Source organism: Cryptotermes secundus, unplaced genomic scaffold, assembly GCF_002891405.2.
Source record: "Cryptotermes secundus unplaced genomic scaffold, Csec_1.0 scaffold596, whole genome shotgun sequence".
NCBI lineage: Eukaryota > Metazoa > Arthropoda > Insecta > Blattodea > Kalotermitidae > Cryptotermes > Cryptotermes secundus.
The window spans coordinates 245,916-271,823 of record NW_019738355.1 but is presented as its reverse complement, the minus strand read 5'-3'; the positions used below and the strand labels follow the sequence as shown (position 1 = coordinate 271,823).

The window sequence follows — 25,908 nt, the reverse complement described above, 5'->3', positions numbered from 1 at the left end:
TCTCAAATAATAGTTCAAAAGTCAAAATGTGACAGATCACTTCACTGTTGCAGATTGATATTACAAAACAAAGACTTCTTTGGTTCTTATTCCACCAGTTTTTTTGGTGGATGAATTCACAAGACAACAAGAAAGATCACAATACTTTAACATGCTATAGCAACATGAAATGAGATGTGACAGGATGGTTGTGAATGACAATCAGGATTAAAATGGGAAGAAACAATCATGTCCCATTCCAGCATAGCACAAAATACCCAAATTAGGTCCTCGGCTGGGACTTGAACCAAGGCATATTATTCCTCTGCCAATCACCTCTGATTAGTATACTGCAAAAGATGGGAGAAGAAGAAGTCAAGGTGTTATCACGTCATTTAATTCATATGACTGATGAATACTGTGACATGTATACTCATTGTGACGCAAGGACTCTGTAAACACATTCCTGCAACACATGCACACAACAACAGGACATTCCTTGCTGGGTAACGGATCAGTAAACATACATCCTTAACAACAGAAGATGGTGTTTTCTGTGAGGTCTGTGCTGAGGGGTTATTAAAGAGCACAGTCATAAGGTCACTTGGGGGAATACAGAACAGAAGTCGGATCAGAATTGGGTCATGTTCTGGAGATGGCAGTTGAAGGCGATTGAGAAGAAATGGCAAGAAAGGAATTAGACGGTGCCAAGAAGACTTTGTGTGTGATTTGAAGTGACTGTGAAACTGTGATAAATCAATTGCCAGGATATGACTAGTAAAGACAGAATCCTAATGAGTGCAATGGTGAATTGGAAAGTGTGTAGAATAGCGATAGCATTGTACTGCCTGTAGTCCTGAACTGCNGGTGTTTTCTGTGAGGTCTGTGCTGAGGGGTTATTAAAGAGCACAGTCATAAGGTCACTTGGGGGAATACAGAACAGAAGTCGGATCAGAATTGGGTCATGTTCTGGAGATGGCAGTTGAAGGTGACTGAGAAGAAATGGCAAGAAAGGAATTAGACGGTGCCAAGAAGAATGTGATAAATCAATTGCCAGGATATGACTAGTAAAGACAGAAAATCTTAATGAGTGCAATGGTGAATTGGAAAGTGTGTACAATAGCAATAGCATTGTACTGCCTGTAGTCCCGAACTGCGTGAATGTATAAGGTGCAATAAATCCAATCATCCAAACCAAAACCTCATCTATAGTCACTAATACACGTGACAGTATTATAACTAAGAGTGGAGAATATATTCTTCAAATGCATTCTCTATAATTCATTGACCTAATTATTCATCTACTGCAAACAGTAACTCACTGCTGCAGAGATGTATACTGTGTGTATGCATGCACACACACACATAAAATGTAAAATAAAAGCTGTATCTCTTAATAATATTGTCATGTGTTGGGTATGCACGTGACAAATAACTTCACGCCATATTGGATATAGTGAATTTACTGCACATTCGCTCTTACACTTACACAGTTTACAATTCTCAATAACTGCCATCTGCAGTATCAAAATTACTTCTCCTGCTGGAGTCACTGCCATTCACTCGATACAACTCAACTCGTAACTCAATACTCACTACTACTCACTGACGAATACTCGTGTTATGTAGCTTCCGCAATGACAACACAGAAAACAGTTATATGATAGTTTTCACTGTTGTGTAACATCGTGTTTACAGATTGCCTAGCAACAATCACTGCATGGGCTCCCCTGTTGCGTGACGCCATATTTACAAAGGCGTTGCTGGGCAATGCTGCGTAGCAACCAGCGCGCTTCAGCTCTGCATGGACAAACACTGCTTTCCTTACTGTTGCATAACTTGGCAACCAACCATTTATCAAGGGTCTGCCTTCGTGGTAACTCATTCCACCTCCCGTTGGCCAGCAACGGTTAGACATGTCACAATATCCATACGTCACAACACATATCTTCTTTATTGTATCAGAAAGTTAAAAAAGTTTGATTTGACTTTCATGTAAAATACAGGAGAAACTCAATCTGATTGATCACTTCTGGCAGATTTTTCCACTATAAAACTTTATGAAAATTCATTAAATCATTGCAAGGGATGAAACATGATCACTCCATTTTTCATGCATTCAGTGCACATGGCAAGAAATCTTACAAACCCAAGTACTGAAAGCTGTAACATACTGCTTGATATTTACCTGTGGTATTACTCTGCACTTTGCCCTCATACAACTCGAGAGTCACAATTTCTGTTCGTCGTGATTTGTCACTGAAGTAACTGTACAGAAGCCAGTTCTCAGAATGAACAATGTGCACTGGTTCTCGAGCTCGCTTGTGGGAAATTGAAAATATCACTGAGCCAGATACCACATCTATTAAGTAGATGTTCAGAAACTCTGAAACAAAAGAAGTTGCATTAAAGGAACATATGCATCATGGGATATAAACATTCCACTGTCATGATATATGATTAAGGAAAGAAACATTACTGAAAGGACAGAATAAAGATCGAGAAAATCTAACATACAGTGTTTATTATATTTGTATGCATAGTATCCAGGACAGCGCAGTCGGTATGGAAACTGGCTATGGGCTGAACAACCAAGTGTTCAAAGTTCAAGTCAGAATTTTCTCTTCACTGCAGCATCCAAACTAGCTCTGGGGCCCACACAGCCTATCGAATGGGTACCAGGGTGTCTTTCCCCAGGGATAAAGCAGCCAGGACGTGAAGCTGACCCCTCACCTCCAACTAGTGTCAGGGTCAAGAAGACGTGGATCTTTACATCCAATCCCTCATACGTATTCAGGGTGTAGTGCTTAATTAGTTAATCACAGGAATAACTTTACCTTACCATGCATAGTATCCATAATAAACATGCACGTTTTAAATTTGAAAAATAAATACATACTAGCATGTGCATGCAGAAAAATCTGTACTGCAATCTGAGGAAAAACGTTGTTCATAAGTATTCTGTGATACAAGTTATGGATTGTTTATCAGATGCAGAAAAGCGTGCTTCTTTTCTCTGTTTTCTTTTCTTTCCTAAAAATGATCACTTATGTCTTTATAACTTCTGTATCATTTCAATATTGCTCCATCTTGCCACCATCATCTCAGAAGAAAGTAAAGTGCTCCAGAATCTTACATGGTGATATTAAGCAATATACTTAGGAAAAGACACTGATATGGACTCAAACCAATACATGTAACAGCAAAACTACACAACTCGTTCGCTTATACTTATCCACTAATAATATTGCTCTCCAAGATTCAGAATATCACATACAAATGTATATATGTGTTGCAATCCAAAAGTTCCCAAAATATATTAATAAAAACTATTACATCTTACCTAGATCTTATTCTGCACCATCCCCTCCAAAGTAGTCCCCTTGGGAGCGCATACACTGATCCCAGCGTTTCTGCCACTTTTCAAATGCATCCTGGAAGTCTTTCTTTGTCAGGGTACGCAGACGCAGACGGTACCGTCTGCGTTTCCGCTTGAATTTCCTCAACTGTATCAAATCTTCGCCCCCTCAACTTGATGTTCATCTTGGAGAAGAGAAAGAAGTCGCATGGAGCTAAGTCTGGTGAGTACGGTGGGTGGGGAACAACTGCCATCTTGTTTATAGCCAAAAATTCCTGCACAATGTAAGCCGTATGCGGTCGTGCGTTGTCATGGTGGAGTACCCAGTCGTTCGTGTGCCACTTCTCTGGACGTTTTCTCCTCATGTTCTCACTCAAATGCCTTAGAACATCGCGATAGAACTCTTTATTGACTGTCTGACCAGGAGGGATGAACTCCTTATGAACAGTCCCGTCAGTATCAAAAAAACAGATCAACATGGACTTAATGTTGCTCTTGACTTGTCGAGCTTTTTTTGGCCGAGGTGAAGAAGGGCTCTTCCATTGCGACGATTGCTGCTTGCTTTCAGGGTCGTAGCCATAAACCCAACTTTCGTCACCAGTGACAACCTTCGAAAGAAAGTTTGGATCCTCTTGAAGCTGTTGCTGAAGTTCCCTGCAGACTTCCAAGCAACGCTGCTTCTGTTCATTTTGCAGCAGACGTGGCATAAACTTCGCCGCAATCCTCCTCATGTTCAGTTCCTCTGACAAAATTCGTTGACATGTACTATAACTTAGTCCCAAGGTGTTACAGAGGTCTTAGATGGTCAGTCTACGATCTTGCAGAATCAGATCCCTAGCTTTTGTGACATTTTCTGGCCTTTTGCCTGTTGACGGTCGTCCCGAATGATCGTCATCATCAGTCAATGTTCGGCCATTTTTAAAATGCTTATACCAGTTGTAAGTTTGTGTCTGGCCTAAACTGTCACCAAAAGCTTGCTTCAACATTTGGTGCGTTTCTGCAGCGGTTTTCCCCAAGTTTGAAACAAAACTTTATACAGACACGCTGCTCTCTCAGGTCAGCCATCGCAAAACCGCAAACTCACGGAAACACAACAATGGAAATATGTTCACCAACAATAAACTCAACCACTCAACTCGATGCTGCTTGCCACACTGATTCAAGAAGTATGTGTGAGGAGACACCTAGCGGTATTTTGATGTACTCATAACCATTCGCACTCAAAATTCAAATTTTGGAAACTTTTGGATTGCCCCACGTAGTAAATTATATACAGAGATATTTAAATTCCTCAGAACTTGTACAGTGACATTTTAAGGTTTCAAGGCAAATCTATTACATTTATCAGAAAGAAGATATAAATCTGAAAGTTTGTAAACCATTACATTAATATGTACAGACTTGTCAGTGAGCTAACTTATTTCATAAACATTACACTTCCAGATTTTACTTCCATGCTTTGTAACATGGAGTAGGAAGCCGTTCAAACCTTGTAAAGGAGGATTTTGTGCCTGTATTTGTGACAGCAGTATAAGGCAGAGTGCTGTCACATAGTCCAAAGCATCAAACTATATGAAAAAGTTAATGTCAGGCTCATCAGTTAATAATACCATCACTGTAAACCTGCAAGAAAACAGCCACTAAGCAAGAACCTAAACAGACACAGTTGTATGCAACCTCCTGAAATGTTGGCAAAAGTCTTCAGCTAACTATATGATTTTTCCATTTCTGGGTAGCTGCACCAAAAATTCATGAATATCTGCTAATTAAGTACATGCTATAGTCTCATTTCCACATACTGCACCACTGACTTTGTTAATAAATAGCAATAAAGGTGTCTACCACTTGAAACTATAAAGGATATCTATCAAAGGACATTTTGAGATTGAAGAAGTGATTACAGCAGTGGGTGGGCTGTTCTGGAAGGGTGGCACATGTGATTTTCTTCCTGCACAATAAACATAACCATGACAATTCAGACACCCACTTACGCTTGTGGACTGGATCAAATCCTTGAGTAAGGACTGCTACAAGGTTTGGGTTGATGTATTTGTACAGAACACTGCGGTCACCTAGTACTCTTCCCTGCGAGTGGACCTTCTCAATGGAACTTTTGCTTATGACAGCTGTGATGCGCTGGGAACCATGAGTGAGTTTTATTTCCCATACACGAGTTGCAATCAAGTTCTGAAATATAAATTTGAATTTTACTAAATTCTTGTCTCCTAAAAAAATAAAGCAGGATAAAGGTACTTATGGGAACTATGTACAGGGTGTGGCAGCACAATTTGCTGATTTGAATTTGGCACTAGGAAGTGAGGTTTGGCCGTTAGAGGGTGCGGATGGTCTCATTTGAACGGGTGGTTCGAGAAGTTTGTTCTTCCTTCCACTTTAGTACCAAGAATGTGTTGGACGAAGGAACAGCGTGCGTTTGCCGTAGAGGCTTACTTTTCTAACGGTCGCTCGATTGTCGCCACACAGCAAGCATTCTGCGCGCACTTCAGTATTTCCGCCTGAGCTCGTGTTCCTGGTTAGCAGTCGATTGTTACGTGGGCAAACACACTCAGGAGAACTGGCAGTGTGGAAAAGAGAAGATCAGGGGAACGTTCCGTCAGATCACCCCAAAACATCGAGGCGGTAAGGCAGTCGTTTTTGCAATCTCCTCGGCGCTCGGCACACAAGCATGCAGCTGCCCTTGGAATGTCTGATTGTTCTGTGAGGCGAATTCTTCATGATGACCTCCACTTTCATCCTAACAAGTTGGCTGTGGTGCAAGAACTCACTGAACATGATTTTGCTGCTCGGCAACATACATGTGAAGCGTTCCTTGAAACTTTTCCTGATGATTCGCTTGTGTTCTTTAGTGATGAGGCTCATTTCCATCTTTCTGGGTGTGTGAATAAGCAAAACATGCGCTACTGGAGTGATAACAATACCCAAGAACCTCATGAGAGGTCCATTCATAGTGAACGTGTAACTGTTTGGTGTGCACTGTCGAGAGTAGGGATTATTGGTCCCTACTTTTTTGAAGAGAATGAGGTTGCAGTTACAGTGAATTCTGTTCGCTATGTGAAAATGATCGAAGAATTTTTTTTGCCAAGTCTTGACGAAATGGATGTTGGGGATGTGTGGTTTCAGCAGGATGGAGCCACAGCACACACGGCGCGAACTGCAATGCGTTTTGGGGGAACACTTCCCTGAGCGCCTGATTTCTTTGAGGGGCAATCTTCAGTAGCCAGCGCGCTCACCCGATATAGCCCCTTCTGACTATTTCTTATGGGGGTATCTGAAATCCCTCGTGTACACCGATCGTCCAAGGACCCTTGCTCAACTGAAGGAGAATATTCGCCAAGCCATAGCCAACATACCCATCGATATGCTGGAAAGAGTCAACCGACACTTCAGAATTCAGGCAAATCAGTGTATTGCCAATGGGGGGGGGGTGCCACTTGCCGGATACAATTTTTAAAACAGAGTAAACGTAAATTTCCAATGTTGTAGAACATGGAGAAAAAATAATTACAATACCTATAGCATCTTTTGTTTTATTGACCCTTCAAATCAGCAAATTATGCTGCCGCACCCTGTACTACATTGATATTAGCAGGATTTACTTTTATGGACCTTCTTCATGCATTGGTTATCAAACAATGAGTCACTAAAAGTTAAGAGTAATATATTATTCCCATTGTTCTGCACATAAAGCCAAGGAAGACTGGAGAATGAGTAAAAGGGGAGGTTGTAAAACTGATTTAGAAAAATAATGGCATGTTATGAGAATGTAAATTGGACTGCACTGGCAAAGGGTATGTCTAATAGTGGGGTTTCTATATTAGCACTGCTAAGCTTACATGATCTATTAACTGACCATCTGTTGGAGTAATTAGTACAAGTTATAGTACACTAATATGATGGGCCAAATATGAAAATAATTAAACTATTTTAGTAGTTTATAACCCCCCTTAACAAATTTGATAGAATTCACAATGTGATTTGGGAGAAGAAACCTGCAGCTGAAAAGACCATAACCTCTTCATTATGGTTCCATGTTATGTCATTTATGAAAATGACAGTTATATATTAACCAGTGATACTAACCTGTTTGGTGCTCAAAGCAAGGGAGTAGCCCACCAATAAACCGCTGTTTGGATCAGCTGTGAAAATGAAAATAGTAGCTGCCATGGCAACTGCCACAGACTGAGCACTCTCTGGGTACACATGCAAATTATCCTCATTATCCAGCAATAAGATGCCACGTAAGGACTCTTTGTTGCCCTCATGCAACAGGAATGACTGTTTAACCTTATAGCCAAGACTTATCAGTCCATCAGACTCAGCAAGGGGCTGACCTGTAATGGGATTGAACACGAAGAGCACACCTTCATCTGTCACCTGAAAGACATTATAAAATAATTCAGCAAGGAGGCAGTTCAAGAACAAGGTGATGAGGACAATAACTGGACGAAAGAGATTAAGCAGAAATTTTATGCATTCTCTGTACAAAGCACAAAAATTAGTGCACAACTGATCTTGACCACATTACTGAAATTTAATCCAAATTTTTGGAGCCATTTTGTGTTTTGGGGCAATCAGAGGGGGCGACATTTTTTGAACTTGAATGTTCATATTCACCAGACACTGACCTATGAAACATACACTCTTGAATATCAAACACAAATAAATTTGACCCAACTGTTCAAGCACTACTATGGCACATATCTGTACATCCATACAAAGAGCATACCATGCTTCAAAAGCACTGTGGAAGTCATTTTCCTTAATGCTCTCAAGTACCACTTGCGATTCCCTTTGGATGTCAGACACTGTTCCAAAACGTCACTCCTTCAGTTTGATTTTCAATTTGGGAGACAAAGCAAAATCACAGGGGGCTAAGTCCACCAAGTAGGGAGGACTAGGAACAATACCCATGTTACTGTTAGCCACAAAATCTGTGGTTTTCAGGGATGTGTGGGCAGGTGCATTGTTGTGATGGAGCGAGTTATGGTTGCACCAAAGTTCTGGTCTGTTTCATTGCACATTTTCTCTCAAGCGTCTCAAAACATCACAGTAAAAGTCAAATTTGACTGTAGTGTTAGGAGGAATAAATTCACAGTGAACAATCCCCTTTGCATTGAAAAAATACAATAAGCATACTCTTTCTTGAACTTTTAACCTGCTGCACCTTTTTTTGCTCTTGGTGATTGTGGGCTCTTCCACTGTGACAACTGCTGCTTTGTTTCTGGATCAAATCCATAAACCCAACTTTCATCACCTGTTATGATCCTAGAGATACTTGTAAAATTTAGGTCCAGTTAGCCTTCTCTCATACCTCAAGACACATGTTTATGTGCCACTGCTTTTGTTAATTTGTCAAGAGTTGGGGAAAAACTTTGTGGTACATGTTTAAATTTTCTGTTAAGATCTCCTGGCAAACTCCATTAACTGATCCGAACAGTGTCTATGAGCTCATGGATATATATATACCAAAGATAATACTGCAACAGCATAGATGTGCTGTCAACTAAATACAGCTGCAAGGACAGGCAGGGTGTCATTTAAAAAGATCTTCAAGGGGTTAATAAGTTTCAAAGCTTCATGAGACCAAAGCTTCAAAGCTTCTTCTGCTGAATGGCAGAAGAATAATTTAAGATAGCTTAGTTATCAACTGGGAGCTGCAGATGTTAGAAGCATATGATGTGATACTAGAGAAAAAGTCTAGAAACAAGCTCTAATGCCATTAATAACAGAAATATGGAACCATGAAATCATTCTTTAAGTGACATTGGTACAATTCTAGAAATCATTCTGAACTTTACACTGTACCTTATGCCTAAGTAGCAAAGCACATTGTGCTGGGCTTGGGAAGTGACGAGTAGTTCTCTGCACAAAGAATGGTGCATGATTCTTGCCTGTGGCTTGATCCACATACGGTTTAACATTCTCCAGACGCTGCTGCCAAATAATCTCCCCACTCAAGTTGTCTATTCCAAAGACCTGGAACAGAGACAAAATTACTTACATTTCCAAAGAAACTATAAACTTACATTAGATGCAATAAAAGATAGCACTTCAATATGATTATATTGGGTACTACCCATTATCTTCATATAAACATGTGTCTGATTCTTTCTTCATGTTCATTGGTTCTATAAACACAACAAAATGTCCCACATATGAATGAAAATGCTTAATTTACCTTTCCAGCAGATGAAGCGACAACTATCATCTTGTGTAGCCCAAATTCATCCCTAACAAGACCTGCTCTCTGGCCAGCTGAAGGTGGTTCCCCCAGTCCAAGAATTGTTAATACCAAAGATCGTAACTGCAATATCTGACTTGCCAAGCGGTGCACAAACATTCCCACAAAACCAGCTGTAAACCAGAAAAAGTTTTAACAATATATTACCAAGCATTCATCATAAATAATCTTCTGAATTCTTCCCACAGGAACTGATAGATTTATATGCTTTAGATACTGACACAATTGATTTGCATCTCGCTTTAACAGTTATTATATATGTTTGGAAGGTCTGTGAAAAACATTTTCTTCTTGGTATCCATAAGGAATATAATTTCAACATACACTATTTGCAATGCCTCTCCAAAATTTGTTACTGCCAGTTAAAAATATATGTTTTAAGTTTCATGGAGGGAGGGCACATGGTAGCATAGTTGGTTGAGGCACTATGCTATAAGCTGGAAGGTTGCGGGTTTGAGTCCCAATGAGGTGGATTTTTTCAAGTAACCTAGTCCTTCCAGCAGCAATATGGCCCTGGGGCTGATTCAGCCTCAGAAATGAGTACCAGGAATCTTCCTGGGGGATAAAGGCAGCTAGTGTGTAAGGCTGACAACCTTACTGTCATCTGTGAGCCGAATGTCTAGAGAAAATGTGGGAACCTCTATCTCTCACAATCTTATGGGCCTTCATGGCCTGTTACAAGGATAGCTTTACCTAATTACTAATATAAATTTATAATAGCATTAATATATACATAAATTTTTAACATCATATTGCATGACACAAGTCCTTCCTTCCTCTGACAGTCAGGTTAATAGATTAAATTATAAAATTAATTGAGAAGCACACAGGCATTCGATGAGCCTCCTTTGGGTAACCCTACTTAGCTGAACGTTATTATTTTATAGACAATGGAAAATATGAGTTTCAGAGAAGAGGGGAATGGGAGAAAGAGATATATAAAATAGAGAATGTTTTAATAATAATGACGGTGGGTGAATGAAGCAGATAAAGTAAAAGCTGAAATATATTATTCATAAAGTAAAATCCATGTTAATATAAATACAAAATTTCCAGCAATTTTATCAAAATTTGTAATGATTAAATAATCTCACATCTGAACTTGTTTCAGACTTAAGCAGCCACCCTCAATGCTTCCACTAACATAACCCACTATAAGCCTGCCAATACTTTTTGGCCGGTGTCCTTCACTGTCAGCGCATGAGAGCAAGTCTATGCTATGAACTTGCTTCGTCTGCAGAGAGAACATTTGTAGGCTGGCACGTGGGAAAAGCACACAGTATCTACTAATAACAGCAATCCTATGAGCTCAACGTCTACCTTCTTATTGAGGCAACATAGTGTCGCTGCACATGCTCACCAATCTTAGGTTCGCTGACTTGCATCACCCCACTACACATCAGAGATCCACCAGCCAAAATCGACCATCCCACCTATACAGGGATGCCTCATGATGCTATCAGATAGACATTTTAAAGACGATTATGACATATTATCACATATGTCACAACCTTACATAGGTAAGATAGCATAAAAAGGTTCTATCTCTGTTCATCACTGATTTCAGTATATTATTAATTAATATGTAGTAAGGATTTACAATTATATTTAATTTAAATGACTGAAATATTTCAGAATATGTTCTGTCAGTTTGTAAGGACTTCTTTTATATTTAAACATGTTGGACTAAAAGAATATTTAATCACTAAAAAGGTGGATACACCTGGTGGCAAATTTTATACTCATAGTAATATAATAAATAATAATATAGTGTATAAGTAATAATGACTTACAATAATAATGACTTCCATCATATTAAAAGAGATATATTTAAAGAATACTATAAAATATAGAATTGATAAAGAGAACAGGCCTGTCTCATAAAAAAGTGGTTATGTGGAGGGCTCTACTGTATTGAACACAATTTCATAAACTGACTCAACTACAAAGGTCTCTTTCTGGAATACTACAAGCAAGCTACATGTGTCTGCCATCCCCTGATTCAAGTATGGCCATCAATATTGTAGACACCAAGTGGCCAATTCAAATGAAATTTAACATGAACATTATGTCAACACCTCCCTTTTCACAATTTGTCTTTTTTCAGTGGTACTAACATGGCAAGAAACTCGTGAGTTGGGAACGATATTAGTCGCATTATCACTGAAAGTCAAAATTCTGTACAGTGATAACTACGCCAAAAACATGCATGTGTATTATGGTTGTGGGGGAGGGGAATGATTCACACTTTAAATATTTTTCCTTAATAATCATGGCTAACAAAGCATTTGATCTTAATATGTTCAGTTTATATTGTGATACATCACAAACATTTACTAGTAATACTGTATGAGCAGTACTAAGACTAAAATGTTTAAGTTATCATAATAACGTTGGTGATGAATATCTTTACTATTTATTACAATTTCTAATGTCTACTTTCATTAGTAGCTGACCCTGGAATATTGGTTCCCCTTGAAGTACTATCAAACTATTGTCCACAGTCCAAAACTAATAACAACTATAAAGATAAAAAACAGAACAACCATCACATGTGAAGACTAGCAGCTGAAGAGATACACAGACACTGCTCACATTTCTATTCCAAATACACATGCACACGCACGTGCTATAAAACAGAACCTCTGCCTCTTTTTGGAGCTTCTTTGACTTTACATTCTAATTATTCTTTTGTCTACATATGCAGAATAACTGCTCCATTAGCGCTGCATGAAGTGTTGGCATAAGACTGTTCAGAGGCTCAAAAGGGATCAATAATGGTCTTGATGTAACTTACTGACTACCAAGAAACAGTGCCACCTTTCATTGTTGGAACCAGATTGATCTTAATGATGGTTCCTCAAACAGCTGTGATCATTTTTCTGATTGTTACATGGAATAACCTATCCACTGATTACTGAACACTGTCACAACATGCAGAGTCAAAACAGTATGCATATGCATGTGTATGTGTGTGTGTGTATCTGCATACACATGCATGTACTGTTAGTTCAGTCAGTGAAGTGATAGAGCTACAAAGTCAAGGTTTGATTCCTAACTGAGTTGGGGATTATTTACTTTCATCTAGTCCAGATTGGCTCTGGGACCCACAAAGCCTCCTTCCCAGTAGGTACTGGGACTCTTTCCCTGGAAGCAGAACAGCTGGTGCATGGACCTGACCATTCACCTGTAATTTTGCCAAGATCTGGAATGTATAATTTAATCTCCATTCCCCTGTTGGGCTTAAGGAAATTGTGCTTGAGGATGGGGAACATTTACCTTTACCATACATGTATATTTCTATTACATGAAATATCTTGATTTTGCTGACTTCTTGAGTGGCATGAGGGGCAGAATCCACTTTAAGTGGGTGCATCCATTGGATGTAATTCTGTTTACTTCCAATGACAAAGTGAAGTGACGACAAGAAGAGATGATCTACAGCTTATCATGGATTATTAACCATAACTTCCATTCAAATAATGTTGTCAGATGTGACAGAAGGTGGTGGCATGCAGAAAAATCTGCACTTGAGTTCAGAACCTTCCTTTAATCACCCAATTCCCATGCCACAACAGTAAAACATATTATATAAACATAAACACCACCTCAGATGAAAGAATGAAAAAGAGAGAATGAATGAATGGATGAAAGAATGGAGAGAGAAAAGTCAGAAGAAACATAATATCAAGTTTCAGTCCAATATTTAAATTTCTTGCTTTCTACATGTATAAAATGATGAAGCCTCTAGTATACAAGATGCACACAATGTTTGTCACGAAAGTCTGATTCATCTAGTACCAAGGTCAAGAATGGTGGAGCCATACCCTCCACTCCTACGTCTTCATGGCATAGTGCTCAAGTAATTAAGCACAGGAATGACTTTACCTGCATATGTGTTCATGAATGTAGCCATGATAAAGTTACTCCTTAAGAACTGCTGATCTAAACATACTTAACACATGGCAAAAATTTCTATCTAAAATCTAAAATAACCAACACAAATCATGTAACAGTGCTATTAAGAAAATAACACATACATTCCTACAAACATCTGAATGCAATAACTGTGAAAACTGCCCAAAACAAAGTGAAATAAATTCTATAATACAGACATCTTCAAGAACCTAAGATTATGAAGAATGCTGTCTTCTAGGATGTGGCACTGTGTAGATCTTGTGTGAACCGATGTCATCTCCTCATGCTGGTTCCTCACTTGCGAATTTTTCTACCTTTAAGATGGGGACAATATGTTCCTCTGAAACATTGGTTCATACAAGATCTACATGGCGCCACATCCCAGAAGACGATATTCTTCATAGTCACTGCCATGAAAATCTCAAATCTTACAACTGCTTTTGCATTTCTGTACTTCCATATTCTGCTTTACTCTGAAGAAAAGTAACTCACCTTCCAATATTAAGTAAAACGTCTTTCTTTCTGACTGTACAAACAACAAGTATGACAAACTGGGACCTTTTTCCATGAATAAATAAATAAACAGCTGTAAAAAAAACAACTGTACAGCCAAGAAGCAGCCATAACTGAAGAGGTGCTTCATGAAATTCTACACTGCCTTTTCCTAATTATATATCTATATTTATAATCCTGTAGGAGTTTTTCATCCAGCTGAAATTGCGAGTGAACAGAAGCACTTACAGAGGTGCATGACCACTCATTTGAAAGCTGGCATCAACTTGATGACACGTAAAAATAAATGTTCTGCAACCAGACTAATAACAGCTGCAAAATTAAGCTATTTCTCGTTGTAATCTTTCACCTTGGTTGTATAAAAGTGGGCCTTTGTAGCAGACCACAAAGGAATGGTCAGTCTTTTCTTGTAGTGCACTGTTTTCATTCTGTGAATGTTGATATTATGTGATATGTAGTTGCCATTTTAAAGATTTTCATGATACTTTCTTTTAAAATCAGGCAAACATAATCTATGTATTACTCTGTAAACATTCTCTGTTAAATGAAATTAAGTTAATGAAAGCATATATGAATGTTATTAAGAATTTAGAAACTGTTTAGGAAATTCTTGTTTTAAACATTGCAGATATTTGTAAATGTGTAATCTTTATTTCTGGCATCCTGTTGTGTCTATCAAGTGCCCTGTTTCCATCAAAACAACAATTAACAGTAAAATCAATATTAAAACATACTAGTACTTGTTTTATCGAATATATCCACTGCATGTTTAAATTATATTAGATCATTATCGGGTGGTACATGAATAAATAAATGTTGTTGAATTGTTCAGCTAAAGTGGATCCATTTTACAACCAAACAGTCATAAATAAAATGTCAATATTTACTCTAAATGTTAAAATCAAATAAATTCATGAAACAGATAAAATACTCATAAGTAAATAGGTGAGGTGTTGGATATGTGTATGTGTACAATATTATATTTAAGCATCCTGTTGCACTCTATACGATATATGACATAAACACCGTCCCAAGTGCAACAATTTATCGTAGTTCTTTTGTCTTGCCATCTTCTACAGATATCAGCAAAGTAGATTCTAATAAATCGAAACCTGTTAGTAACGACAAAAAGAACAATTGGGAAGACTCGTGGTTTTAAATTTTAAACTAAGTGCAGTGTAACAGCTACGTAAGTGTATACACCTGATGATGGCCGTTTGCGGCCGAAACATGTAGTGTAGAAGAGGGCAAGACAAAAGAATTACAATAAATTGTTGCACTTGGGATGGTGTTTATGTCATATACGAGTATGTGTATGTGTACGTTCCATTGTAGTGTACGAGTATATGTGATGTCATCTGTCATTTTGACAGTATCAGAAAATATATAGAGAGCATATGAGATATATGATTTAAAGATAAATGGGAAAGAGATGTCTTTTTTCACCTTTGCAATCCAGAGAATATATAGTGCAGTAAGCTTTAACCCATCTGTGAAGACTCTTATAAACTCCTTCACTGATGGTACATATCATTCCTTCTAGGCCATAAAACTTCTTTCTTTACACAATGTACATAATCAATTACAAATTGACTCTCTTCAGATTTTTCCTTAATCAGTCAGACTGTGCTTATAATTAGCAATTATGTTGCTGCCAAAATATATACAAGCTAAATCACTATTTATTATACCACGACTCTATACTTTGTTTTTCATAATTCCATTCTGAATTGCATCAAATTTATTTTTAGTACAGAATTACTTTCTCTAGAATTAGGTAGCCTTAATAAATATGAATCCCATTTTAATATTTTGTATCTGATGACTTCACAGGCTTTTCTCTAGCATAAGTCTTACAAATAAGATAAAAAACTTAAGCCACACAATCTCCTGGCAGAAGGTCAAAAAGAAGTGCTAAACAGTGGCATGATGTTTTATTACTCAGCATTTCAAGTTAGGTTTATACCAACTTCTATTCTGTTACTGACAAAACAAAAACATTCTACACATCCAAAAGAGAAAGAGCATGCTGCAAAATGCTTCATGCAAAATCCATCCTATACTTACATGAAACCCCAAAATCCACTGGCAGCACAGAAAAGCAATGAAACAAGAAAGGTTCATATGTTCAATATGTCACAATATATATAATAAAATTTCAATGTTAAGGATGCAGCACTTCTTATCTGTCACCATTTTAATTCCATTATAATGTACAAAAAGTGACCTCTCCCCCCATCCCAACCATTAAACAGAAACATTCTGACAGAACAGATCACAGGAAATAAATGTATCAAAAATGCATCTCTCATGTGGGATAAAGTGATACTTTTATGTTACCACATAAATAAAACTATACTGGTAAGAATTAAATCAGGAATTTAATGTATAAAAAATTAGTCCAAATTCCATTCTGAATAAAGGTATATGCTGGCAGCTCAAATGGTCTACTGCAAACCTATGTGATAGTAGTTACCACTGTTTTCCTCTGAACTACAGAATTATAACTGATTGTAAGCAATCAGCATACTGTGTGATAAAAGTATTCTTTTTTGAGGACAATAAATATTTGTTTCCGTAATCTTAACCCTCTAACAGCCATACCCAGTGCTACGGACTATGAAAAACTGTTACTTTCACCTCCTTTGGCTTATTCCATCCCTAGATTAACCTCTAGCATGTTCCTACTTTGCAGTCACCTTCTGAATGGTCTTTCTAAATCTTACACCACTGTGCAACAGTAGTTCCATCTCTCAACATACAAAAGAATTAGAAGCAACAGAAAACAAGTCTCTAAGCACAGACCAGATCAGATCATTATGGGACTGGCACAACACATTTCACCTGCCACTGGCATAATTGGTTCATTTGCAGGGAAAGGGTGAAACATTTTATTTTACTGTTATTTTGTATGATCCTCTCAAAAAAATAATGTATCTAGCTTTACCATATATGAAAAGATAACACAATTAATATTTTAATACTAACTCTCTTTATGGTCAAATTCCTTCTCAATTGCTGCATCAGTGTCAGACACTGGCAAATCTAAAATCTCAACTGCAGCAATTGATGCCAGAGCTTCTTCTCTAACCCACACAAACTTTCCTGGATGGGACATCAGAGCAATCGCATGATCATCTGTCACCAGTAATATCCGACAGCCTTTTCCTTTATCCTTCTTTGGGGAACACACTGCAGCTGCTATATTCCCTTCACCTAATCCTGATGGATACTTCAGTTTTCCTGCAAGATCACTCAGTTCTTTTCCAGTCTCTAGTGTGGATCCTGACAGCACCAACCACTGAAAAAATTAGAGTACATCACTGTAAAATATTACAAGTTTCCTAACTGGGGAGGAAGAGAACCAGAATTAATCCTTTGCTGTGCCAATGAAATTTCTGCAGCCTTACATTATAAGATGAACAAACTTAAATATGCTTTACATATTACAGTTTAGTACAGGTATGATATGGAGCAATTAATTTTTCTACATAGTGCAGTTGATATAGCAAGTGGCTATGGGCTGGACAGCTGATGGGTCAGAGCTCAAGTCCCAGCAGGAGAAAGATTTTTCTCCTCTTCACGTTGTCCAGACTTGCTCTGGCGCCCACCCAGCCTCCTAATCAACGGGGTACTGGGGGCTCTTTCCTTGGGGGTCAAGCGGCCAAGACATAAAACTTAACACTCACCTCCAACTAGTGCTAAAGTCAAGAACACGTGGATCTATATGTTCACTTCTACAAACATCTTCATGGTGTAGTGACTAATTAGTTATTTACAGGAACAACTTTATCTTACCTTACCTTACCTTATGCTGTATGACATCAGGCAAAATGCAGATCTAAAGATGCGGTTGAACCATAAATAAAACTCACCAACACCTTATGCCTTGCATTAGCTTATTATTGACTTTCATCATTATCTATCACCATTATTATTTGCCCTTCAGAAAGTCATTACTTATGGTTTTGTTGGTGAAATTTTATGATTTGGACCTCTTGTTACTAGATATAATAAATATGTTACTTTCTGGGAGTGATATTTTGATGTTGCAAAGGCTTTGCAAAGGCAAAGGAACGGAGCAATCACCTCACACGGAATACAAGAATGTAGGGCCTATACAAGAAATCTGTGGAGGCAGACCCTATGTCAGGATACTTAACAAGAGTCACTTATCTGTCTGGAAGAAACCAGTAACTCATTCTATTCAAATAAACATCCAAAAGGCTATGACAAATCCAAATATTAGTTAATGCTGTTGCATCAGCATCAGAAAAAGAGCAGTGGGTGATTATGCATGTAAAATGGAAGAGTGGGAGGAGGAGTAAGCAGTCACATGAGTATTATACTAAAATCCCAATTTGATGTTCCCATGTTTACTGAAATCCCACCTTATATACAGAATACTTCTGCCCAACATAAATAATCTGTTCTCTTCCCCCATTTAGCGAATACAAACTTAGTAGACAACCCACATTTTATGTAAGAAATGTTAAACCTTTTAGGACTCACACCTCATTTCACTGTAAAAAAAAATAAAGGTATCCCTGTAACAGGCCATGGAAGCCCATAGGATTGTGAGGCGCTGAGGGTCCTACATTATCTAGACAATTGGCTCACAGATGGCGGTAAGGCTGTCAGCCTCATGTGCTGGCCACCCTTTATCCCCCAGGAAGATTACTGGTACTCATTTCTGTTAGAGGCTGAATCAACCCCAGGGCCACAGTGCGCCTGGAAGGATTAGGTCAATTTAAAAAATCCATAATAGTGAACAAAACAAATATCGATATTCACATTTTCACTGTGCTGGAAATTGTAACCATATAATCATAACCTCTGGTGATACCACATACTGAATATACACCAAAACCATGCCTCTTGTGGCATCACAATTACTCTGATACTTGACTGAGCTTCTTTCACTGTTTATTTTGTATGCCACTAAATGTCTTAAAAATTAATCTGCTATTTTTGATCATATAATTGCATTCAGTTTTATATAAACAGTTGCATTAACTAAGCATGTAAATAAGTTAATTTATCACAATTGTATACAGTAACTCCTTTAAGCAAACACAAATTTTTGTGATGTAATTTTGCATAACACCAGCTTAGTCAGAGCCTTTATTTACTGCAAGGGAAGTTATTCTCCCAGAGAGTCATCAGATATGGATTTGTTGGATTCGAGGTTCTCTCAATGGTGACTAGGAAGTGTCCTGGGATGTATATCTTACATGGCACCACATACCAGAAGGTATTAATTTTCAAATATAATTTTATTTTATTCTGACAATCAGCTGGAAGGAAGATGGAAAGTTCAGAACAACCATGGCCAAAACAGTCACTACTATACCTTAAATTGATGCAAAGCATAAAAATTGCACAATAATGCTTACCCCTTCCATATACAATGCTTGCAGTACAATACTGCTCTTCTCATAAGATGCAACATACAGTTTAGCTGCAGATGGAAGCTGGTGAGGATACAATGTAAATCCATTTGCTTCCAGAAGGAGTATGTGTTTGCTGGAGTTGCCCACCATGGCCACTTCTACAACAGGCTGAGATCCTCCAACTGTTTCCAGTGTTACACTGGTCTTTACTTCTCCCATGAATGCAGACAGTGACTTGGTCTGAGTACCGGCCCCAGTTAAAGAGAAAGAATGCAGGAGCACTTCCTGTCCTACCTTATCCAAGCAAGCCAGGTATGGCACGGCCAACACACACCTACATAAGCAGACACATACAAGAGGCTTAACATGTTTCACTGCAAGCCAAACAAATATGTGACCAGGATAATAAAAGAATTTAAGAAGTTTTAACTTCATTTTTATTGCGTACTTTCGTGCAATTGTATTTAGTCGGTTTACTTGTAGATGTGGCAGCTGTTATGTACACGGGCTTCCCATGATGACATACATAAGCACTGTCTACATACTTCCGATCCTCTGATGCCAACATAAGATGAAACTCGCTGGTTTACTACATCATTAAGGTTCCTTCAGGACTGACTTAATTCAGTTTATTTTATTGAGCTTTATACCATTCTTGTCCACTTAGTTTCATTTTCATATTTAAAAATTACTAGAAATATTTATATACATAAAATGCAAGTTGTTTTGTGACCAAGAGCCAGAGTCTGAAGCAGTACAGGCAGAGAACAAATAATTTATCTTCAAGATTATAACATACATACATTCTCCTCAAGGATTACTGCCTTGTCATGGAGAGGAGGTCTGTGAACCCCAATGACGTGTAGAGCTATGCTGGTGGGAGTGTACGCTCCTGGTAGAGCCACCCATGCCAGACAGGTCAAAGGGTATGGGTAAGACAAAATGTACTCCCCAGTTCTCAGAGTTGGGGGTTGAGAATGGGTCTAATAATCCCAACCCAGACATATTTACTGTTACGAAACTATGGAGAAGGCCAAGACCCACACAGGGTTGTAGCACCAGTAAAGAAGAAGATATTTACATCTAGTACCACAAGGCACACTGCTGTTCTTTACCCTTTGTAATATGTACTAAAACCAACATGCAATCAATAAATAAATTAAGCTTGGACAGGAAGCCTCAAAACACAGGCAATTACATGGCTTTTTAAGTACAAAAATAAAGGTAAATCTATCCCTGTATCAGGCCATGGAGGGCCATAGGGTTGTGAGATGTCAAGGCTCCCATATTTTTTAGATAAACGGCTCACAGATGGCCATGAGGTTGTCATCCCTACACACCAGCCACCCTTTACCACAAGGAAGATTCCTTGTACTCATTTCTGTTACAGGCTGAGTAGACTCAAGGGTCATAATATAGCTGGAGTGTTTAGGTCAATTGTAAAATCCAATGACATGATCAGGAATTGAACCCATGACCTTTTGGCTTGTAGCATAGTGCCTCAACCAACTATGCTACCATGTGTCCCAGCTTCTTAAGTAAATAATGTAAAAACACTCTCGTACTTCATACTCAGAATATCCTGAGTTCATACCTCAGCCTGAAGGATCACTATCTTGACTGAGGTTTGTTATGGTTTCCCTCAGTCCCTTCAGGTAAATGCTGGGATAATAACTTCAATTAGCTCATGACTACTTCCTTCCAGATCCTTTCCAATTCGTTACTCACAGATCATCTTCTCATTGAACAATATATAAAATGAGATACACACAGCATTGTTAAATAAACCTAGAACAGAACCACAGAAAAATGCTGGAACTATCACAAAATTACTGTGAAGAGCATATGGAGAACATGCATGTTTTACCTTTATGAAACCAATATAAACAAAGAAAGAAAATAATACCTGGAATCCTGTGCCATCCATGGTGCATGAATGAGATCAGATGAAACTTTGGTACCTGCTGATATGTTGTAAGCAGTGATGGTTATGTCAGAGAGGGCAACAGATACAACTTGGAACAGTTGCTTTTGGTACAAAAACCACTTTATATCTATCAGTCTGAAAAAAAGTTGGACAGTTAACAACACCAAAAGACTCATACAAATACAATGGAACCACTGTTCAATATTTTTCACTTATAAGGCTGTCCTCCATTTAATATTCAAATCCTGTAGTTCCAAACCTGTAATTTCAAAATTACACAACCTTAATTTAAGGTTTCCTTCAGTTTTATATTTGAAGATAACAGAGAAACAGGGTATTAAATATTAGTTATATTATGAGCCATTGCAAAAGTGAGCATTTGAATTGCAAAATCCCTCTGCTATGAATAAGTGTCAGGAGATTCAAAATGTTTATGCAAAGGGTTAAACATGTGCTTAAGAAATCACACAATTACCCTCATGAAGGCAAAAGGGGCTCACTCTCACAGGTACCTTCATTCCCATGAGTGTGATATTAATGCTAGTATTAAATTAATGATCATCGTATATGCAAAAGGGAAAGACAGGAACATTTCTGAAGTCAGTGAGTGGCAACAGAAGTAGACAAAGGGCAATACTAGGGGCAAGGAAAAGGTAAAGTTATCCATTAAACATCATGGCATGAAGACATATGGGGAAGTGGAGGTATAGCCCCACACATTCTTAACATCTGCACTAAATGGACATTAGTGGTCATGCCTGGCTGCTTTACCACCAGGGAATATGCCCAGTAACCAATGGGCAGGAGACTAGGTATGCCCCAGAACTGGTCTGGATGCTGTGGAGAAGAGGAAAATCTCTTGCCCTTGTCTGGAATCGAACCCAAATTCCTCAATCATACAGCCCAAAGCCTAGTCACTATACCAACAGTGCAAACATAGTTCTCCACTAGAAAACATTCTGTATTCTTAAAATGGGTCACAACAGAGAAATAGGAGGAGGTTAAGTTTATCTAGAAATCTGATACAATTATTTTCCTTTGAAATTATCCTCTTGGAAAAGGGTACCTTATGTAGCACTTGGTTTTGGAGCATTTACATTGTTTAAGACTAATAAGAGTTTTGAAGTAAATCTGTATCTTGTAAGTAGCTTAACACCTATCAAAACAACAAGCATTACCTCCTGATTAATGGTTGTGCCACTGTCCACTCAGATTTAAGAAAACCATTGTGAGGATCCCATGTCCGCACCACAAAAATATTTCTACCTGACACAGTCACAATGTCATCACCATCACCATCCATAAATTGGATTTCCCCTTGATCTGCCTTCTCCAGGACATGTCTCCAAACAATTTGACCTAGAAAGCAGTAGTAAACGCTGTACTCTGCTTATATATGCTATACAAACACTTAAGAGACTACCTTACAGACTTACTAACAAACCAATTCTCTGCAGTATAGGATCCTTGAGCTGCAGATCATTATTCAGCTGATGATAAAATTCCCAATTAGGGAACCCAAAGATTCATAAAGCTTCCTCTAAGCAGTTTAATCCAGTTCACATCTTAGTTTTGTCCACGCTGCACACCAAAAGTGCCTTCATTTGTTTGTATACTGTGTCCATAGTAGCTTTGACATTAATTATATTCATTAACAGAGACCAAACCAGACAGAAAGCAAGTCATCGGAAAACTCTTCAAAACTGTGAAACTCATATTATTAAATATATACCGCTGAAGTGAAATTGTCATTAAACATACTGAAGAAATTGATTTGGAGACAATACAATTTTTGCTAATTAAACCAAAATTTCAGTTGGACTGAATTCTATACTAAATAAATTGGTAATTCATTAATCAGTAGCCAGGAATTTCTAGATGCAAATGACTTATAGTTAAATTACCCTATACAACAGCGATTTTCAAATGAAGTCATCAGCTATTTTCACAAGACAACAAAAAAGTTCAAGTATCCAGATTTAAAGTGTTACAAAACTCACTCCAATTCAATGTTTTTGGGGGCAATTTACTGACACCTTTCAACTGTATTAATTATAGTGTCATACAGCATAGTACTGGGGAACAATGAACTGGAAACAAGGTAGATGCAGCCATGGCTTATTGTACTATACCAGCATTGCCTGGACAGGCTGCAGAAAACTAAAACCTGGATATCCAACCTCTGCACGAAGACGTGAAACTGGAATGATCTGACTTAGCAGGTCTTTTTTTAAATACATGCCTGTTGGTATTCTTATGCCCAGTTTTAGCTTCTAGGTTAAAGTATACAGTCCATGTGCAGATATGCCACTTTATGCAAGTTTGCTGGCATGTGTATATGTTGAAAGAAAACACTCGCCTGAATATGAAAAAGTTTTAGCCACTTAACCTCAATGTTCAGTTTCATTCTGATATTAGGTCACTGCCTAAATGTTTTAGGTGTCCAGTGATCGAAGTGCATTGCATTTTGATACCCACTTCAAAATATTACATAAATCCAAATGGAGCAATGTCAAACTCTCTGTGAGAACAATTACTTTAAAAGGCTAAATTATAATCAAAGGAGAGAGAGGCCCAAAAGAGTGTTCAATAGGGAAGGAACTAATGAATCTGAAGACATTTATGTCATTGACTAATTCATTACACAGTAATCATATTGGCCACTGACTATTGACTGAGATATAGTCACAAATAAATATATTGCAAAGTTTGACAACCAGGACAACCTGCTGGTAAGACTGCAGGTTAGTGTTCAGATCCTGACTACTCTCATTAATATTAAAAATAAAAACAATAACAATTCACAAGAAGACAGAAGTAGAAGCAACTCCCAAAAATATATAAAATACAACAGATGGTGGACAATGTTCACACAAAATGTTAAGACAGAAAGAGAGAAAGAGGGATAAAACTGATGATGAAATTACCAGTCTTCAAATTTAGTGCTGCAACTACATTCTCTTCAGTAGCAACAAACGCTTTCTTTGTTGTAGATATTGTGTCTAAATAAGCAAACTTCAACTTCCCAATGTAGGTCTGTCTCCTGAAAGGAGGAGGTAAACATTAATCTTGTCACATAGCATCAAAAACTGAAGTACTGGGTAACAGTAGCTAAATCCTTTCTTAAGAAACCAACAGTTACCCAGCAATTCAAGAAATTCCCTGGCTTTCATGGAACCAGGAAGTTGATTACTATGTCCACTGGTCACTGTCCTGAGCAAAGTTAATCTGGTTCACACCCTCCCACATCGTGTCTTTAAGATACACTATAATATTACCTTCCCATATACAGTTACATTTCAAAATGGTCTCTTTCCGTCAGGTTTTCCCACCAAAATTCTGTGTGCATCCTCACCTCTCCTATGTGGACTACATGCCACATCCATCTCATCCTCCTTGATTTCATTATTCTAAGAATACCTGGTGAAGAGTAGAGATTATCCATCTCTGCACTACACATTTTTTCTCCAGCCTACAGTTACTTCCTTCCTATCAGTTCCAAATATTCTCCTACAAACTCTGTTCTCAAACACAGTCAATCCATCTTCTTCCCTTAATGTGAGAGACAAAGTTCTTCATCTATATAAAACAACTGCTAATACTTATATTTTAATCTTTATGTTTTAGACAACAAATGGGAAGACAAAGGATTCTGAAGCAAATGGCAGCAAACATATCCCAAGATTTAACCTGTTCCTAATTTCTTCATAAATGTGATTCTGATTTTTACCATCATTCCCAAATATTTGACATCTGCCACATCTTTGAAGGCATTACTAACTTTATATTATGATTTTCCCATGAATTCTAATCATGTGACACTAACATATACTTGGATTTCTTTGTATTCACTTCCACACACCTTCCTAATAGTATGTAATATACCTACTGTATTTTTCTTTACAGTATTTATATATTCACTCCATACATTAACATCATCAGTGTAGACCAAAAGTTGATGTGTTGCCATCAGCTCCAGCCCTTTTGGATTCTCTTAGAACTTCCTAATGGCATATACTGGAAAGTGCCTGGGAACATATACTGTGATCACATCATTTTTTCCACGCTTCAGAAGCACTGTGGAAGTCATTTTCTTTAATGCTGTCAAGTACCACTTGTGATTCCTTTTGGTGTCAGACACTGTTCAAAAAGGTCATCCCTTCAGTTTGATTTTCAATTTGGGAGACAAAGCGAAATCACAGGGAGCTAAATCCGGAAAATAGGAAGGATGGAGAATAACCATGTTGCTGATNGGCTAGCTCTTTCTAAGGGACCCAACTGAATAGGTGTTTTCCTTCACCTGAGGACGGAAACAGATCCAGTTTCCGAAACGTCGTGTTTTTATTTGTTATCTTAAAAACCAGGACGATGGATAAAGTCCAAAAACCCAACATATCAGTGTGTTATACACCATCGTCAGAATCCTATAGTAACCAACCATGTTGCTGTTAGTCACAAACTCTGTGGTTTTTAAGGACATGTGGGTGGGCACATTGTCATGATGAAGCCAGTTACGGTTGTGCCGAAATTCCTGTCATTTTCATCACACATTTTCTCTCAA

General features: G+C 38.0%; 1 protein-coding gene across 2 annotated transcripts in view; it reads right to left on the bottom strand.

Annotated features, from left to right (window-relative positions):
• LOC111870822 (ER membrane protein complex subunit 1) overlaps window positions 1-25,908 on the bottom strand; it is a 35,555-nt gene that overhangs the window by 7,414 nt on the left and 2,233 nt on the right. The window contains exons 2-12 of one of the 2 annotated variants that reach the window (XM_023863389.2): window positions 24,275-24,390; window positions 22,526-22,706; window positions 21,327-21,482; window positions 19,424-19,754; window positions 17,016-17,328; window positions 16,095-16,112; window positions 9,534-9,709; window positions 9,161-9,331; window positions 7,436-7,729; window positions 5,329-5,524; window positions 2,168-2,365 (exon numbers count right to left, since the gene is read on the bottom strand). In XM_023863389.2, the coding sequence (XP_023719157.1) occupies window positions 2,168-2,365; window positions 5,329-5,524; window positions 7,436-7,729; window positions 9,161-9,331; window positions 9,534-9,709; window positions 16,095-16,112; window positions 17,016-17,328; window positions 19,424-19,754; window positions 21,327-21,482; window positions 22,526-22,706; window positions 24,275-24,390 (2,150 nt within the window). The remainder of the gene's footprint in view (window positions 1-2,167; window positions 2,366-5,328; window positions 5,525-7,435; window positions 7,730-9,160; window positions 9,332-9,533; window positions 9,710-16,094; window positions 16,113-17,015; window positions 17,329-19,423; window positions 19,755-21,326; window positions 21,483-22,525; window positions 22,707-24,274; window positions 24,391-25,908) is intronic. The other variant, XM_023863390.2, reaches the window with a different exon arrangement.